General features: G+C 34.8%; 1 protein-coding gene across 3 annotated transcripts in view; it reads right to left on the reverse strand.

Moving 5' to 3' along the window:
• LOC121368396 (GATOR complex protein Iml1-like) overlaps window positions 1-20,592 on the reverse strand; it is a 73,947-nt gene that overhangs the window by 14,846 nt on the left and 38,509 nt on the right. For all 3 annotated transcript variants that reach the window (XM_041493097.1, XM_041493096.1, XM_041493095.1), the window contains 11 exons: window positions 15,810-15,951; window positions 14,430-14,523; window positions 13,110-13,232; window positions 11,971-12,056; window positions 10,316-10,490; window positions 7,803-7,885; window positions 7,145-7,259; window positions 5,575-5,648; window positions 4,910-4,984; window positions 3,858-3,990; window positions 2,795-2,900 (listed from right to left, as the gene is read on the reverse strand). In XM_041493097.1, coding sequence (XP_041349031.1) covers window positions 2,795-2,900; window positions 3,858-3,990; window positions 4,910-4,984; window positions 5,575-5,648; window positions 7,145-7,259; window positions 7,803-7,885; window positions 10,316-10,490; window positions 11,971-12,056; window positions 13,110-13,232; window positions 14,430-14,523; window positions 15,810-15,951 — 1,206 coding nt within the window. The remainder of the gene's footprint in view (window positions 1-2,794; window positions 2,901-3,857; window positions 3,991-4,909; window positions 4,985-5,574; window positions 5,649-7,144; window positions 7,260-7,802; window positions 7,886-10,315; window positions 10,491-11,970; window positions 12,057-13,109; window positions 13,233-14,429; window positions 14,524-15,809; window positions 15,952-20,592) is intronic.

Below are 20,592 nucleotides of genomic sequence, written 5' to 3' on the forward strand. Positions count from 1 at the left end.
TAACTGCGCAGTGTTTAACTGCAACAGTAACAACAATGCATCCCAAGACACGGCCAACATCATGGTTTCGATTTCCAAAAAAACGAAAGTTGTTTTAAAACATGGACGCATTATTGTCGTCGAACGGGCTTTACACCAACTAAATACAGCAGGTTATGGTACATTTACAATGTGAAAATTAAAACAAGTGTGTACTTAAGATATACATTAAAAATAGGTATTGCAATTTGTTCACATACGAATATTTAAACCACATTTATTTACCTATAATTAAATAATTAATTTTCACCGACAGCCCATAACGACTCCATACTAACATCTCTTTATCTAGTTGGTTTGTTAACCTCATAACAAAACACCTTCAAAAAGTGAATTATTACGTTATTTAACAATGTTTATAGTCAGTTCAGTATGTTGTCATTAAAATTAAAATGCCAACACTTTGGCAGGAACAACATATGTACTGTGGCCAGAAGGAATGATGGTTAATTAGTTTTAAAGCTAATGTCGATTATTAAAGCATAATAAAAGTGGTCTTTTCAATGCTTTCTGTATGTCATATTAAAAATACTCTACACCAAATAATTACTTTAATACCTACCCTGGGTTTCTGCCAGAGGGTGCAGAGGGTAAACTTACATGTATGTACTAAAAAATCTCAGAAATTAATGTATATATATATATATATATAATGTTTTATTTTTTCAATAGATTATAGTAACATAATTGCTGTTTAAAATTTATAAAAGTGCATGAAATAAAATGTTCAATAAAAAAAAAAAAAAAATCAAACCTATAACCACCCAATATACTCCTTTGAATATATTTAATTTTTACAGGCCCGTAGGAACGACTTGGGGGGGCACTGACGGACCGGGTATAAACTCTACATCAGTTTGGTTACAATGGCAAAAATTAATGTGATAAAGAAAAGCTCACAAGTAGGGGGCACCCGCCCCCCCCCCCCCCCCCCCCCCCCCCCCCCCAGTTCCTACGGCCCTGTTTTATTACATACCCTCAACTTATTTTCTGGCAGAAAACCTGGTACCTTTGGCAGAGGTTGAAACAATTGGTCGTCTAATTTTCGACTGTTACCATAAAATAATATAATTAATCACTTTCGGCATCTAGCAATTTAAAGCAAAATTAACAATAGTTACCACATGGAATAAGCATCATATATTATTTTGTTTTACCTGTAATATGTTTTACCTGTAATATATTTTCATCAGGACTTCCTTCTTCCTCCATGAATGATTAAAGAAAATAACACTGGATATATTGTAATTATTTTTATTTTATTCCAATACATAACAAATGTGTTTTATGTCAGTATGTGGAGCAAACTACCTGAAACAGTTGGTTTGAAATCATGATTACAAAATCCTAAAGATAAAAGGAACTGGCTCCTAACCTCACCCTCTACATATTATCTACATTTGTATAGGCCTGTAGGAACGATATTTGAAGTGTGTGTGTGTGTGTGGGGGGGGGGGGGGGGGGGGGGGGGGTACAGTCTCTAGTGAGGGATACAAACTAGATTTTTATCTTTATATCATCTTTATTTATGCAAAGTAGTGAAAACTTAAAACATACATTTTCATCCTAGAGTGTGTGATGGAGAACAAGCCCATAGGCCCGCCCCTCCCCAGTTCCTACGGGTCTGTTGTATTTTATATTAATAAATGCAAAGACTACATAATAATATTGTCGATAAGACATATTAGTTGTAAAGTGATTGTCAGTATGTGGCAACAGTATAATATTTTCCAACATTTCTGTGTTTCTGTACCCGGCTGTGGACAGTTTCGGTAGACTGCTAACACATTTTTTTAATAATTAAAAATACACGGTTTAACCAAACACATTAAAACTTGGAGGGTAACTAGTTAAGAGAACAAAGTTTTTTGTTAAATTATTATATCTTGCTTTGGTGAGGAGGGGACGCTTTTTGCAAATTTGCGAAATCGGCCTATGGAATACTGATGTGTCATATTTACATCTATGCTGAACAAGATTTATGATGAAATATTATTAAATTTTGTGTGCTTTTCTTCTAATTATGTCCATTTGCTTCAGTTTGCATTAAAAATGTCATAAAAAATTATGTTTAAAAAAATGCTTGTATGCTAGTCTATGACCGTGTGGTTTCCTTGTCTTCGTCGGCAGTTGATTCATCCGAATTATCGTTGAAGGATAAGTGGTTCAAACTGATACAGTTTGATGCCATTAGCACAAGCTGGACACAATTCTTCGTCACTCGAATCGCTAAGTTCGTCCATGCTGCTTGGTAGTTTCTTCAGTTTTCCTCTCATCGATGACGTCACGGGTCTAGCTCATCAATTGTCGACAGTTTCCGGCAAACATCGGAGATCAGCGAAAAAAAAAACCCAACCAAGACTGGCACGCTTAACTTAGTCAATAAGGGGAGCGCGGTAGTTACGTGTTGTGGTTTATGATGGCAAACAATTCATTACACCGTATATATGGTTTGGTGTCCGGTCTCCTTTAAGAATCACACAGATATTGAGAGAGGAAACCCACTGTCGCCACTTCATGAGCTACTCTTTTCGATTAGCAGCAATGAACCTTTTATATGCACCATCCCAGACAGGATAGCACATACCACGGCCTTTGATATACCAGTCGTGGTGCACTGGCTGGAGCGAGAAATAGCCCAATGGGCCCACTGACGGGGATCGATCCCAGACCGACCACACATCAAGCGAACGCATTACCACTGGGCTATGTCCCACCCTTAGAAAAAAAAAAAAAAAATTATATTATGTTTTACCAGGTTTGCCTTTAGAGGGCGGTATGCAGTAGATGTAGAAACCATAGATGAACTTGTGCTTGTCATTGCCAGAGGAATGGTACACCAGCTTGTCATCCATCAGTCTCTGAAATACAAGCTTTTATATTGTATCTTTTATATGCAATTTTGATGACATTCCCATGAAGGGGCACTGGGCACAAAGTCCATAGGATGATCTATGTTTAAAAAAAGTAAAGTTTGTTTTGTTTAACGATACCACTAGAGCACATTGATTTATTAATCATCAGCTATTGAATGTCAAATGTCAAATTGATTTATTAATCATCGGCTATTGAATGTCAAACATTTGGTTATTTTGACATATAGTCTTAGAGAGGAAACCCACTACATTTTTCCCAATAGTGGCAAGGGATCTTTTATATGCACCATCCCACAGACAGGATAGTACATACCACGGCCTTTGATATATCAGTCGTGGTGCACTGGCAGGAACGAGAAATAGCCTAATGGAACCACTGATGGGGATTGATCCCAGACCGACCGCAATTAAGCGAGCGATTTACCACTAGGCTACATCCCGCTCTACTGATAAAGCAGCAATGTATCTTTTATATGCAATTTTGATGACATAGCAATGAAGGAGCACAGTGTCCATAGGAAGGAAGGAAGGAAGGAAATGTTTTATTTAAAGACGCACTCAACACATTTTATTTACAGTTATATGACGTCGGACATATGGTTAAGGACCACACAGATATAGAGAGAGGAAACCCGCTGTCGCCACTACATGGGCTACTTTTTCCGATTAGCAGCAAGGGATCTTTTATATGCACAATCCCACAGACAGGATAACACAAACCATGGTCTTTGATATACCAGTCGTGGTGCACTGGCTGGAGCGAGAAATAGCCCAATGGGCCCACCGACGGGAATCGATCCTAGATCAATCGCTCATCAGGCGAGCGCTGTATCACTGAGCTACGTCCCACCCCCTAGAGTCCATAGGATGATCTATGCTTAGAAAGGAATGAAAGTTATCTAATAGGTGTTAGGAAAGGTCTAGGTTTAAAAGAAAACTAACCTGCATCAGAGTGACAGCGTGATCAATGGTGGTGACCCCGTGCACAAACTGCTGACACCACGACACGGCCTCCTCCGATATGAAACAGTTCTGAGGAAGACCAGTCTGCTTTGGCAGGAAGAAAAGACCATCCCTGTATGAAAATAAACCAAGTGTTTTTTTATTTAAATATATAAACATAAATTTGCTAATATTCAATTAAATCTGAAAACTTATAATAAAAAATAATTGAGATTTTCCCGTAGAATCATCATCATTACATTAATAATAACATAAACTGAAAAAAGTGTTTTTAATGCACTTTCCCACAAATAGAACAGAAAAGACTGATGATGTTCCATTGTCTGATTATTAAAATTTGATTGGCTGGGTTCTTGCAATGTGATTTATCAATTATAAAAATTCATAATTGATTAATGAAGAATATTAAGTATAATTTTTTCTCCAGTTCAGATGATGGAATTGATGTAAATATGCTGAAGTTTGCATTTGTCTTCCTGAGAAAAAGATACTGAATAGGGATTAAAGGTAAAACTGGCAATTTGTAGGGTCTATCCCAGTGAACACAACAATAGAAGAAGGAAATGTTTTATTTAACGATGCACTCAACACATTTTATTTACGGTTATATGGCATCAAACATATGGTTACGGACAACACAGATATTCATGGGCTACTCTTTTCGATTAGCAACAAGGGATCTTTTATATGCACCATCCCACATACAGGATAGTACACACCACGGCCTTTGTTACACCAGTTGTGGAGCACTGACTGGAATGAGAAATAGCCCAATGGGTCCACCGACGGGGATCGATCCTAAACCGATCAAGCGAATGCTTTACCACTGGGCTACATCCTGTCACAACAACAGATGCATGGTCCTTATAATGTAAAACCTTCTTAAGTCCATATAGTTATTACCAGGCTATGTACCGAAATCCCTTGTCCCAAAGGAACCCTGAAATAGCCTAGAAAATTATACATGTCTGAATGTTTGTTAATTTCACATTTATTTCAGAGATATTTTGTAAATTGCATTAAGGACGTACTTATCATCAAGAAGTGCCTCTATCAGTTTACTGGAAGTTGAGCTCATAGAAAGTCGATCTTCTTTTTCCTTTTGGCTGAAAATAACCCACTTAGTATTAACAAATGCAATAAATAACCAGAGACAAAACTGAGAAATGTAACTATATTTTGTTAAACATTTAGCTTTTCCCTTACATTCTTTCAGGAAACTTCCACATGAATACTGCCTATTTTCTAGAAAACCATTAAAATAGCCTAAACAGATAGGCAAAAAACTAATTTAGTTCATATCCTCAATTATTTCAACATTTTGTTTGAAAGTTAAAAAACTTTATAATGGTTTCAATTGGTATAATCATCATAATACAAGAGATAACTGACATACCATTATTAAAAAAAAAGTTTGATTACTAAATATTAATTTAAAATATAACAAAATCTGTACTGTATCTTTGGTGTGCATTGTCTTTAACTACTAAGTATTTCTTTTAGGGCAGTTCCAAAAATTATAACATGGGGGTGATGGGAGGTATTAAAATTGTTATTTTTTTAATGATAAATATGCTTCCATAAATTTAATTTTGTAGATGGTGAATATTTACAAACAATTTGCTTCCCACCCCTTCCAATGTTATTAATTTAGGAACTGCCCTTGTTTTAAATCCCCAAACAAAGTAACACCCACCTCTCTTGTTCAGTGGGTTTTCCCGGGCTACTGTCAGTGTTGGTGGAAGCTGGTGAGTCTGGTTGAGGCACAACCTGAATCCAAGATGAAACAATTTATTAGCAAGGTGGAAATATTTGTTAAATGTCTGTCTGGGTTGTTTTTTTAAATTATTAAATTTTTCTTTGCAACAGTTTTAAAAGTATGTATTGATTTAAGAACATTCATGGATATTATGGAAGGATTTCAAAGATTATGGCTGCATCAAGGAAGAATTTTAAAAACCTTTTGACTACTTATGAGGTTAAATATATGGGTTCAAATTTACAAAGCCTATTTGTGCCCTAAACACATGTACAGTAAAGTACTTTTATAATGAACCAGAAGGGACCATGGTAGTTAGTTCATTTTAGCAGTAGTTCGTTGTACACATTTGCATTGTTATTAATGTATAGAGAGATAAAACGGGACTTTACGATCAGTTCGTTCTATGCGGTAGTTCGTTCTAAGCATGACCGCTATAAGTGTACTTTACTATATTTACAATGGTTAAAACCCACATTTAAGTAAAACAAGCTTCATAAATTGGGCCCATGATTATTTGGTTCAGACAGTATTTACTGTCAAATACAAAATAAGCAATATAAGCATTCATCAACAGGTAAAAGCCTATATTAAGGCATCTAACTACATTCCACAGATACAGATATTTTATAAGCTAAGATGATAGAAATATTGTTTAAACTAAGAAATAATAAGAAATGCTTTAAACATTTGGAAATATTCAGGGCCAAATTTGCAAAACCTGTTTATGTCTTGTACACACGTGTAACTACATACATTTACAACACCTGTTTATGTCTTGTACACACGTGTAACTACATACATTTACAACACCTGTTTATGTCTTGTACACACGTGTAACTACATACATTTACAACACCTGTTTATGTCTTGTACACACGTGTAACTACATACATTTACAACACCTGTTTATGTCTTGTACACACGTGTAACTACATAAATTTACAACACCTGCGTTAAAGAAAAACAGGCTTCGTAAATTCGGCCCTCAGAAGTTAAACTTTTGTTTATTTGTGCTAAATGGTCAATAAAATGTGAACAAGTCCACAGATATTACAAATGCTATAGGTTTTTTTGAGAAAGAATATCACACAGGGCTAGCTCTGTCACTCGCCAAATTTGCCAATTGCAAATTAACAACTGGAGAATTTTATTTTACTTTGGCGAAATAATTTCATGAAATAAATTAGTTTGTCGGAAAATAATTGGGCTTCTACTATTTTTGAACCTTTCTGCTAACCCAGAGCCAGACCTGTCATATAACATGGCATTTTGATATATCATCCAGGGAGCTCTGATTTTTTGTACATACAAAGTCAACAAACTAAATTTCCATGGGTAGTTGGTGTGGGTTGATCCCATTATATTTTGAATTTGAAGCAAGTGCTTCCCTATCGAGTTATATCTGATTGTTTAACAGTCCAGGGATTTCAGCTCTGTACAGATCTAGACTCACAATGGACCAATACTTAGTAAATTATTAAAATAAATATTTAGGGTAACTAACCTTTGACCTCCGAGTCTGTGACCTCTTCAGTTTATTCAAGATTTCAACCATCTTCACAAACCCATTGATCATTGTGTTCAGTTCAGATGGACTTTTTTCCTCATATATATCACAGCTTGAAAACAAAACATAAACAATAATGAAGACACTCAAAATATCTTGGTGTTAATACCATGTTTATTCTTTATGAAATGTAGGTCACTTTGACCTACTTTTAGTACATAGGAGAACCACAAAAGGTTTGCCTCTTTAAAACAATAATGCAGTTTAAGCAATATTTCATGATGTAGAGATAAAAATATCATTGGATAAAACAAAATCTGAATTTTTTCATCAAAATAAAATTAGAGCACCACTAGAGCACACTGATTTCTTAATCATTAGCTGTTGGAAGTTTCAAGTAAAATGTATTACTTTTTTTACTGAAGGCGATTAATTTGCAACTCTACTAAAATGTTCTAGGAGAGTGTGGAGGGAGGGAGAGGGATCACTCACCTATCCACATAAAGACTGAAAAGTGCAACAAAATAAAAGTTTTCCTTTTGAACCAACCAGTAGCCATGTTTGACATGGTGCACATAATTTAAACTAAGTGAAAAATGTAGTTAATTTGCAGGGTTTCACAGTGTGCTGTGTCAACAGTAATAACAAAACTCACCGCGAGCTACCATCGGTGATCTTCTTGGTAGCTGGATTATTGCATGGAAGAACAAAGAATCTGCTTCTCCAGTACTTCAGTGTCTGGAATGAAAAAAACACTGATGTAATAGTATGTGTAATAATGCTAATAATTAACATTTAACTAGAACAAGAATTCCACAGAATTAAAAGTCTCGGCTACCATAAACCTTTTTGGGTAACTCTGATGAACATCCTTAGGAGAAACTATAAACCAAGTTTCATTGACTTAGGACTTATAGTTGGTGAAAAAATGATCTAAACGCAAACTTTTAACGTTAAACTTTAATGCAAAAGTTGACACCACCGCTGTCAGTAAAGTAATACCTATATGTCTCCTATTAACTTTGTAATGGCGAGACAATAATAATTACAATAAGATTTGTTCCATGAAAAGTCAGTTCCCTAAAACATTTAACATATTTTAACAAACCACTCAATAGAATTACAGGTTTTAAGCTGTCATTTGCTAAATCGCCAAAATTGAAATGCTAAACTTGGAGAATATATGAAGGGTCCATGGGAATAACCTACGATGTCACACTGGATATTTTGAGATAACTGAATTTTAAATTTTAAACTCTACTGTAATGAAATTGTGAAACATTTATAGTCCAGCAAGTGGGTTTTACCCACAGCCCTTAAGCAGCGTTCTCACGATGCGATTAGTCACACTGACTTGTCGCATACGATTTGTCGTAGCGACTCGAATCATGTGTGTGGGAAGACGTTACGTCATAAGATTTGATGACGTCAAACAAAGCTCATCAGTTTAAAAATATTTTGCGAAAAATGTAAGTGCCTACAAATTTCCACTGAAATAAAGAAAACATAATCTAGACAATTTACTGATGGCATTATGTAACAAAACAATTATTGACCACATCTCAACAGCAACAGGTTTTATTAAGCCATGAAATTGGACATTTTGACATGTTTATAAGCAAGTGAAAAAACATGGAAGTAAAAAAACTAACATGTTGTACTTTAATGTGATTTGATTGGCTGAGAGCTTATGATTTGTCGTGAGAAATAGGACGTGTTCTAATCGGTACGATTCCAACACGACTTGTCATATAAGGCTAAAGTCGTTTCGATTTGGGTGTTCTCACTGTACGATTTGATCACATGCGACAAATTGGTACGACTAATCACGTAATGAGAACGCCCCTTAAATGGCCTACCATAATTGTAGGTTTTTAAAAATTTCATTGTTACTGCGACCTTTACATACACAACCTTGATAACAATGACTCTCTGATGTTTGGACATCACAAGTTATTCCAATGTATTTTATGTTTTTGACTCCACATTATTTTAATTTCATCCTTTACTACTTTCTGTTTATTGATCCAATATAGTGGTACAACAATTAACTTGAGCTAAAGTAATGTGTATAACTATTACATGTTGAAAGTTCACCCGTGTGACCTATTTTAACGTAAAGTCACTGATATATACATTGTGTGACGTTTTCTATTATATGCAATTTAAATACACTTATGCCATATAAATGAGCATGTTATATTACTGGAGTAGTTTGCAGTCAAAAAGTACATACTCTAAATATGAGTTAGAGCTTTGATAATCGACAAATATGTCTAAAGTGGACATCATAGGTTCTTCCTCTAGACACTTCATATGTCATTACTGTTCACAAAAAAAGCTAACTCGACAATGTGTCATTTTTATGTGTATAGTTATATTAATCAAATATTTTTATTTAGCTAAATGTTACTTGAATTTGGCTACAGGTTTTTCGAACAAATTTGCCAAATTGCTTCTAATTTACGACATCCAGCTTAAACCCTAGAATTACTGTCAAACCTGCTGTAGCAGCTACCTGTATTTAAGCAATCAGTATATTAAGAGGCCATATTTTTATTTTCAAATCATGTAATAAAGTATAAACTGACCTGTATTAAGCAGCCACCTGTGTTAAGAGGTTACATTTTTATTTTCCAAATCATCTAATACAGTATAAATTAACCTGTATTAAACAGCCACCAGTGCTAAGGGACCACATTTTTATTTTCCAAATCATCTAGTACAGTATAAACTTACCTATATTAAGCAGATTTTTATTTTCCAAATCATCTAATACAGTATAAATTAACCTGTATTAAACAGCCACCAGTTCTAAGGGACCACATTTTTATTTTCCAAATCATCTAGTACAGTATACACTGACCTGTATTAAACAGCCACCTGTAACACCTGTTTTAGCACCTACCTGTATTAAGCAACCACCTATATTAAGATGCCACATTTTTATTTTTCCAATCATCTAATACAGTATAAATTAACCTGTATTAAGTAGCCACCTGTTAAGAGGACATTTTTATTTTCCAAATCATCTAACACAGTATAAATTAACCTGTATTAAGCAAACTACCTGTCTCCATAGACTACTTTTTGCTACTCCCTTTGGTGGCTGTTTAACACTGGTTTGACTGTATTTGTTTTCTTCTAAATACCATCAAGCCACCTTACATCAATAAGTCCGTAGTCCCCTTCCCCACGTGTACAGATGTACTGGTCGAGGTAGTTCCAGTTGTAGTTCTCGAGACGCTGGTTGCGGAACTTGGTGAATGACACCTCGTAGCTGTACGAGTCCGGGGCCTGGAACCGGTACTGGTACTCATGGAGCAGTTCCAGCTGGGGATGTCTGCAAGAAACCAGTCCAGTAAACAATGCTGTTAAGTTTCTGGGCATTTAAAATGTTCCTCTTTTAAAGTGACAGACCCTAGTTTTTAAACTCTAAGGCATGTTTTTCACTATTAGAGCCGTTTATGATCACTGAATCAAACATTACTTATATTTTATTGTTTAGTTTATCTACTTCCGTACAACCGAAGTGTTTTTGGTCATGTATTTTTCTTATTTTTTTAAAAATACACATGCGTCCGAGAAATAACAATTATGGTTTCGAGTTCTAGTCTGTTTCAATGTCACAGACTGTTGTTTCACTCTGTTATTGTAGATTAACTAAGCAGAGTGTCCATTTTTATGGGTTGAAACTAAGATCGACGACTTTAAGAAAGAATTACAGGTGAGGTAAAACATGGCCTGCAATAACCAGATCAATAAACAATGCTGAACATTATGTTGCTAGACATTTTCCATTTTTAATAAAGCATTACAGTTAATAATATTAGTGATTTCCCTAGAAATTAGGCAAGGCATGGTAGACCAAACACTTTTGGGGCATTTTCACCATTTTCTGGGCACTTGTTTTTCATTAAAAATACACAAAAATTAATTGAAATAAATATTAATGTAATTTATGTGCTTGCTTTAGTAAATGAATGGCAAAAGACATAAAATGCATATCTTATTAATTAATAATACCTTTTTTGGTGTTTTATAAAGGCAATTTTAGAATTAATTATTGAAAAAGGCTTACTTAATCTTAGGGCAGCATGGTGCTGATTAAGGCATGATGGTGCTAGGCTATTGAGGCATGGTGCTGCACCATGCTAAACAAGCTAGGGAAAACACTAAGTTATTTAAGTAATGATGCGTTTCAAACATAAAAATAAGCTGAGATCGAAACTGAATGGCTAACGATAAAGTTCTGTTCATCCTATTCCAAACTGAATATGATCCATGAATGACAGAAGAATCGTGTAAAGAGGAATCAATCCTTAGAGCTTGACCATAATATATGTATCTTTTCATTATGTGCTGGGGTGAGACATAGCCCAGTGGTAAACTGCTCGGCTGATGTGTGATTAATCTAGGATTGATCCCTGTCAGTGGATCCATTTGTCTACTACTTGTTCCAGCTAGTGCTCCACAACTGGCATAATAAAGGTTATGGTATGTTTGTGGGATGGTGGTGCCAAATGAAAAGTGTAGCCCATGGAGTTGTAGTAGCAGGCTTGCTCTCTCATTATTTTCTATTCTCTTGTTTTTAAACAGACCTACATCTATTATGTATATAACAACCAGGGGTGGGAATTGGTGAACTGTAAAAAAGGGGAAATCAAGAGGGGTCCGGCAAATTCTTGAAATCTTAGGTTAAAATCTGTGTCATCTGACACATTTTATAGGTAAAAATAAATAAAATGCGAGGAAACACAACGTTCCATGAGAGGAAAACCGCTGATCCGAGGAGAATTTCCACCCCTGAACAACACAGTTACCTGGGTCTGTATCGTGTGACTGTGATAGCCGCTCCAGTCAGGGTCAACTTGTGAAATATTCGACCAATGCTCAAGTAATATTCCTCCTGAAAGACACAGTAAATAACCACATGAATTAAACATTTTCACTCTTAAAAGATTATAACTTTATAATAAAGTAAAGTTAAAACCAGACAAATGTTGTTTTATTTTATTTTACCAAGCTGTAGTCCAATATCAGGAGAAAGAAAGAAAGCAATGTTTTATTTAACGACGCACTCAACACATTTTATTTATGATTATACGGCATCAGACATATGGTTAAGGACCACACAGATATTGAGAGAGGAAACTTGCTTTTGCCACTTCATGGGCTACTCTTTTCGATTAGCAGTCAGGGATCTTTTATATGCACCATCCCACAGACTGGGTAGTACATACCACGGCCTTTGATATACCAGTCGTGGTGCACTGGCTTGAACGAGAAATAGTCCAACGGGCCCACCGACAGGGATCGATCCCAGACTGACCCCTCAAATATCAGGAGATGACATTATGTATGTTTTTATTTCTAATAAAAGCTATTTAATTTTTTTTTAAATTACTGAAAATCTTGCATTACAATAGCTTTTTGGGCTGTTATAATATCTATTCAAATAACATAGTGCTATATAATAATGTTGCATTACAAAATGTCACATGTATTGTTTTTAACTGGGACAGAGTTTTGGGAATTTTAGTGTTGTTTCACCAAAATATTGGAAATTTTCAATTTCATTTCAAAAACATATTATTAAGCAAAGTTAGAATTTAAAAAGGGTGAAATATTACACATACTTGTAATTTATTTAAATTAATGTATCTATTTAGCGTTATTAAAAATTCTGGGTGAGAAAAGGGTTCTTTATCAAGTGTTATGTATTGTTTTCAAAGAAATGTTTTTTTTATAATAATAAAGTTAAAGTTTTCTTTGACACCATTAGAGTTATACAACATATGAAAAAGGAATTATTTACATTTAGACTGGGAATTTTTACGTCCAAAATTGGGAATAAAAAAAGACAGTTGGGGAGTGATGGGGAGTGATGCCGATCATCAGTCTAGAAACATAGGAGATAAAACCCTGTAGGACTGTTTAACTATCATGTATATGTACGCACGCTCTGTACAGTCTGAGGTTGCGACCTCATCAGTCCGGTCGTGTGTGTGTACTGCGGACTGGAACCCATGTGGACAGCTTCTCCCGGGGAACCATTCTTACTGTACTTTATCATCTGGAAACCCTGCAAGGAAAGGAATGAATGTTTAATATTCAGGATAATGTAGGCAAGAAACCTCACACATTGCATACTGCTTGCAGAGCATTCACTAAGTAATATTTCTGGCCATTCCCCCCCCCCCCCCCCCCCACTGTTCAAAATACAAACAATACAATTGGTATAACCTGATAGCATATAATATGACCTATCATATAGGAGTCACATGAACAACTTATTTACGTCAGCAGCGATACATTACCATTAAGACGTATCACTCTATCTCATGGTCCATTCCTTGACGTGGTGAGGTAGCTTGCATGTCTCAATGACTTTGAGAGCTATGCCAACTGGAGCATCAGCTCCTGGTAGGGTCACCCAAGCTGGACTGGACAAAGGGTAGAGACTAGACTAATATAAACCGGACAGACAGAGGACATGAGTCAAGAAAGACAACTGTCTAGGAGAAGCAAACTCCAAAATCAAAACTAGGCTGGAGAGGCTCAGAATCCTAGTAAGGAAAAACTCCTAGGAGAATGAAAACTCCAAACTCAAACAAAGTCCACTGAAGTCAAGAGTACGGAAGCTATGCATCAGTATTAGCATGGAAACCGAAAGGAAATGTCTGTACATGCACCAAGCTCTATGATCATGAAACAGATGGACATATCGAAGTGGTTTATCACCACAACTGGACTCCAAATCTAAAGCATGATCAACTATAGCTTGAACGCAGAAGAAGAAGATGTATCACTTTATTTCGTTCTCGGATTGTTCACTCTGCGAGCGAGGACGTGGATCCAGAGAATGGATTAAAAATGTTCAGAGTTCGTGGAAACGGTCAATGTGAAGCTAGCTCTGTTTGAGCAAAAACGGGTTGATAGTGATAAGCAAGAAGCAGGGCATATATTTACCAAAATTGCAGTCATGGAGTTTTGGATGGGATGGGGGAGAAAAATCAATGGAATCTTTGTGTGTGTGTGTGTGTGGGGGGGGGGGGGGTCAATCCTAAAATGCATCACACCTACGGCAAATACTCTACTACTGAGGTACACCCTGTCTGGAAACCCTGAAGCATGTTAAATAATTATCACTTTTAACATTACTAATTTTGCTAGCAAAATTGTTTTATAATTTTTTACCCGGTAATAAAAATAAAATGTTAAATTAAAAAAAAACAACCCCAGAACAAACTTGTTAGCAGTAATGAATATTACATTATACCTGTGCGAGTCTTTGTGAAATGAGCTCTTTGAAGACTTGAACTGTAGATGGCGGTTTTCGCCTGTAAAAACTCTCATCTTCTGTGTGAGACGTTCTGAAAATTAACAAAAGATTTTTTGTTCTTTTCATCAATACATGTATCTAACCTGACCTCTCACCTAGGTGCAACCCCCACCCTTTTCCCAATGGACTGCACCACAAGTGAGTGCTTCACCAACTGAGCTAGATACTGCCCAAGTTAAGGCAAAGACACAGTTTATAAGTGGACTCATCTCAAGACACATCATTTTCATGATGAACAGTGATCTGAATGGGAAAGACCTAATGTTATCTACTGAGTGATGTTATCACTATCACATGTGTGAGTTCGCTATAAACACACAATAACAATAACCCATGTACGTACAATTTTTAGGTTGTTTACTGCCTACCAGAATACATCCAGTTATACAAAATCAGTTAAATGTATTATTATTTCTTCTCATATCCCTTTTACAACCACAGATTTGACTGGTGCATTTTCAATGGTGTTCAATACATATAGTTAACCCATATCTGTTTTAAGTAAATAAAATAAATATAACCGTATTTAAAATGAGTAATAAACCTGTAAAATTTCTTTCCACATTTTTCAACTTATTTCCCCTCTATTTTGAGAATAAAGGCAGTTTTGGGGGGTGGGGGGTTTCTTTCTTTTTTTAGCATTCCATTAGTATGGATATATGTTTAAGTGGTAGTGATATCGTATTTTGATGCATACTTGTGTAATGTGACCGACAACAGATTCCAATTATAATCTTATCTCTTTTTTCTTTTTTTTCTCTCTCAGACAGACATATAAGTCGTCATCATCATCATCATCATCATCATATTACTGTATTAATGTCATTAATTAATTATATACATTATAGGTCTCCTTACTGAGAGGTGTATATGTTGTAAGGCAGTAAATATGGCTCCCCAACCTATTCACTGCCTATGGTCTGGGGACAATAAATCTAAAAATGCCTAACACAAAAAACAGGGGGTGGGACATAACCCACTGGTAAAGCTTGATGTGCAGTCAGTTTGGGATTGATCACCGTCGGTAGGCCCATTGGGCTATTTCTCATTTCAGCCAGTGCACCACGACTGGCATATCAAAGGCTATGGTATGTGCTATCCTGCCTGTGGGATGGTGCATATAAAAGATCCCTTGCTATTAATGGAAAAAATGTAGCGGCTTTCCTCTCGAAGACTATATGTCAAAATTACCAAATGTTTGACATCCAGTAGCCGATGATTAATAAATCAATGTGCTCTAGTGGTGTCATTAAACAAAACAAACTTAAAAAAAAAAGAAAAAAAGAAAAAACATCTGTAAATGTATCCATCACTTACTTTGATCCGTAATCACTGTTATCATCAGGAAGCAGAGAGTAGTCAGAGACAACATAGTCGTAATGCAGGCTGCGTTTGTCCGGGAAGAAATCCGTCGTGATCGGCAGAGTGGCTGGGATGGTCAGGGATTTCCAGTCAACACCTGCATGAACACAAACACTCATAAAAACACTGGAAGAAACATCTGTCTGTCTGTAAAACATGATGTTCATATAATATACACTGTTAAAAAAAAAAAGACTAAAAATATCTAGACTCTAATTATAATTTTTTTTTAAATCAGATAAATTAACAGTCAATTATCAACAAAACTCATTTTTTTTTAATTAGTATATAAAAACGCCACATACTGTCAAAGGTTTAGTTTTTTTCGGTAGTAAACATGAATTAGAAGTATATACTGCTTGAAAGAAATACAAGATAACAAAAAGACCGACAAACGAGAGTGACTGCATCCAATATCCTCATGTATCATGGTGTCGGCAATTTAATCATGTTGCTCGCTCTCAGTCCCACATTACTGGCATTCCATCCCACATTACATCTTTATATTATGCTAGTATTTAATTAAATTGGGTCTAAAAAGTAGACAGGGAATGCTTGTTTAGCAAGTTTTAAACTAAAAGTATTTGGGGCATATTTTGAAAGCAGTTGGCAAATTTTATTTTCATTTGGCGAAATAATTTAATATAATAATTGACATTTTAAAAAAAATATCTGTTGATTTTTGACAATTTTTGAAGTTTAATAAACAATTTGGCGAAATGTTTTGCTCACCCAGAGCTAGCCCTGCATGATTTTTGTGAAACTAGATTGTGAGAAAAGAAACTGTCCATCCATACACAAAGGACTACAGTTCTAGACATAAAAGTTGGACAATGGGTGGAATGGGGGAAAAACTCAAATGAGTGCCTACCAGTTGACTACCCACCTATCACACACCATAACAATACAAGAAAAAGGATTTATTTATTAATTTATTATTAGACATAAAAAAATAAATACGTGTTTCAGGTTTCATGCTTGAAAAAATACGGTAGGCAGGTAGGAATGTTTTTTCTTTTTTTATTATTATGTTTAAAAAAATGAATCAAAACTAAGAAACTGTAAATGGTTGAGGTGTTCCAAATCTAGTTTCCTGATTGAAAAGAATCAGGGATCATGATTTTACTTCTTTATTTCTTTTTTTTTTGCTTCAAAACATTTCAGGGTCGCTACATAAAATTAGGGTAGGTTGAGAAACCGGATACACACAATATTTTTTCTTTAGGCCTTATTTATTTTAAAATGTTAAGATTAAACTACATGCCAATAAAAAAAATAAAAATAATAATTTTATATACGGTACATGTACTAGCAAAAAACATTTTTATTGGAGAATCTAAAAAATATTTGGATATTCTCAAGTTAATTATGTAAATATTGTAAGTATGATTGATTAATTTGAACTGATTTATTACATTTCTTTGTAAAAAAAAAAAAAAAAAAAGTAAAATTTGGCACTATTGACTTTAACACTGCAACTTTAAGATAAATATTTATCACATGTATATTAACATATCATGAAAGATTATGATGGCAGTCGATTTCTTTTACATCAAGTATCTGAAAAGAAAAGAATAAACTCGAAACATTGTGATACTATAACATATCATGATGGAACGCAAGCTGAGAAAACAAAACAATCAAACACGAGCTAACATGAATGTAACATGCATGATTCATGTCATCACAAAAAGCATAATACATGTACCATGTAAAGAGTAAGAAAAATACAACAATACAGGAATACAAGACACAAAATATCCAAATGACATACAAATACTTTATAACAGAAAAAGATAAACAGATGACCAGCACCAGTGACAAACGGCAGAATTGCTACACAACAAGTACAGTGTACATCTAGGCTATACAGTTCAAACCTATTAAAGCAGCAACTTCTGTTAAAAGTTTGTTTTGTTTAACGACACCACTGGAGCACACTGATTAATTAATCAATGGCTATTGCATGTCAAACATTTGGTAATTATGACTCGTAGTCATCAGAGGAAACCCGCTACATTTTTCCTAATCTTTTATATGCACTTTCCCACAGACAGGAAAGCACATACCACGGCCTTTGTCCAGTTGTGGTGCACTGGTTGGAACGAGAAAAAAAACCCAGTCAGCTGAATAGATCCACCGAGGTGGTTCGATCTTGCAACGCAAAAGCACCTCAAGCGAAAATTCAACCAACTGAGCTAAATCCCGCCCCAAACAACTGTTAAAGTCAGTGACCTTAGTTCTGTTTCGCAGAAAGTGCCTCTGCAGCCAGAGGTGGATCTAGGGGGGCCCAGGAGCCACCCCACTCACCCCTAAATTTTGCGATAGTTATAATTTTATTATATATTAATTTTAAAAAAAATTTACAATCCCCCTCCAAACCTCCCCCAAAGTTCCCTTGGCATTCCACCTCATGTCACTGGGCCCCCCCTAAACGGATTTTCTGGATCCACCACTGGCAGCTACTAAAAACATAAGAATAACCAGAAATACACTGGATTTGCCAGACAGTTTAAGATTAAGCAATTAGTTTCAAGTTCATGTAATGTGCAATTTAATGGTAAAAGTAGTTAAAAGAGCTAAACATATATTACACTACCCAATAACTAGGATCAGTGCCCGTAAGATGACATCTTATCTTAAATATTCTTGAATATCATCTAAATACAATAAAAACTCACCTTATCGACCATCAACCTAACTTAAAGGTGCAGTATTACAGTTGTACATGTACGGTACATGCCATATTTGGCTAAATTTATATTTGTGATAAATAACTCAAATTAATTGACTCCAAACTAATCAGCCCCAAAAATAATCTTTGCATAAATAACTCAGAAATATTGAAACTGTAATATGTAAACATTCACCTTCAGTATGATTATATAGGTATTATTGCGTCATAGCAAATCTTGTGAAATTGGTGAATCCACAAAATTTTGCAAAATGACTGTTGGCAACTAAATAGGGACAAAAGACGCAGATGAATTACACTAAGGCTGACAGCATCCATTTGATATAACATGTTTTGTTTAATGACACCACTAGAGCACACTGATTTATTAATCATTGGCTATTGGATGTCACATATTTGGTAAGTTTGACATATAGTCTTAGAGAGAAAACCCATTACATGTTTTCATTAGTAGCAAGGGATCTTTTATATACACCATCCCACAGACAGGATAACACATACCATGACCTTTGATATACTAACGTTACAGAGTGCCCATCTCAACAGAATTGGTTGTCCCCTTAAGATTCTCTAATAAAAGTCATCTTTTTCTACTAATAAATTAAATTATTTGGTTGTAATTTTTAATGGCCATATAGATGAACATAAATAATGTTTACATTTCAAAGCAGATGTTAATCACTAATTTTGGCAGTAAGCCGCCATTATGCACCTCTGACTCTGCACCTTTAAGAGGCTACTTTTAAGCATTACTCAGGTGGCTGCTTACAACAGGTGCATGCATTACCTATCTTAATATTCCATAAACAATTAATATGCTACAATTAGTAAAGCAGTTAAAACACAAAGTTTAAGGAGATAATAAAGGAACTTAATCTGTATATCAACATTTACAAATATACATGATAAAAAAACAACAACATTGTAACAAAAACCTAAATATTTATAATAATAATGATGACATACGGTAGTCTTTTTTATAACAATAACACTGTCTGTTAGCTAAAGATATAAAGATAATCCTTGTGAATTATCTTGCTGGAAAATCCACCACAAGTAGTCAATTCTGACCAATATACTGTTATTAGCATAGACTGCAGAGCAGTAACAATATGATGGTACAGTATCATATCACGATACGAGGGCCACAATATGATGCATCAAATTCAGAGACATAATATAAATATTACAATATTAAAGTATTTGTTCAACAATTTGAATAAGAAATATAAATTAATGTTGCATCCTACCTCTAACAAAACATTTTTGGACATATGATATGTATAAAATATCAGGTGTCGTTTTCATATTCTGTTTATTTTTTGAGGTTTGGATAAATGTGTATGGAACCTATTACGCCATTATCAAACAACAAATAAACAAACAAAATTTTAAATTAAAAAATGCAACCACAATCGGTAATTACGGTTTTTCTTTCTTTCTTGTTTTTTTTATATGGAAAATCAAACACAAACAAAACTAAAACATGATCTCAAATAGTCAATAGCAGATGAATTTTTTACAAACATATTATCTACATCACTGGCTTAATCATGCGCTAACAACACTTAACTGTCTCCAGTATGCAGCATGCAACATCGAACACTACTCGTAATGTTAACCGTCCGAGTAACAACTTATTTCATATAAATGTTTTATTTTAAACACTGGCTTAATCAAATACATTTTAAAGAAAGATATTCAATTGTTAAAGAAATCATACATTTTTTATTTATTTAATATTTATTTTAGGGGATTTGATGTTTGAAAGGTAAGCTGTGAAACTTCTACTGCCATGCATAAAATTAATTTCCATGTTCCCTGATAACACCTTTAACAATATGATGTTATCAGATTAGCAACGAGTGTTATTTGCTTAATAACATGTTAATACTCCATACTGTCAGATAGCAGAGACCTAGGAATTAAATTTTTGCACTATTTATGGGTTATTGCAAATTATTTTTACAAGTAACTCATTTTACTTTGCATAACATTTAATACATGAATGAAATTGGAGTTACGCAAATTTAAACTTGAGAG

This window comes from Gigantopelta aegis, chromosome 3 (genome assembly GCF_016097555.1).
Source record: "Gigantopelta aegis isolate Gae_Host chromosome 3, Gae_host_genome, whole genome shotgun sequence".
Lineage (NCBI taxonomy): Eukaryota > Metazoa > Mollusca > Gastropoda > Neomphalida > Peltospiridae > Gigantopelta > Gigantopelta aegis.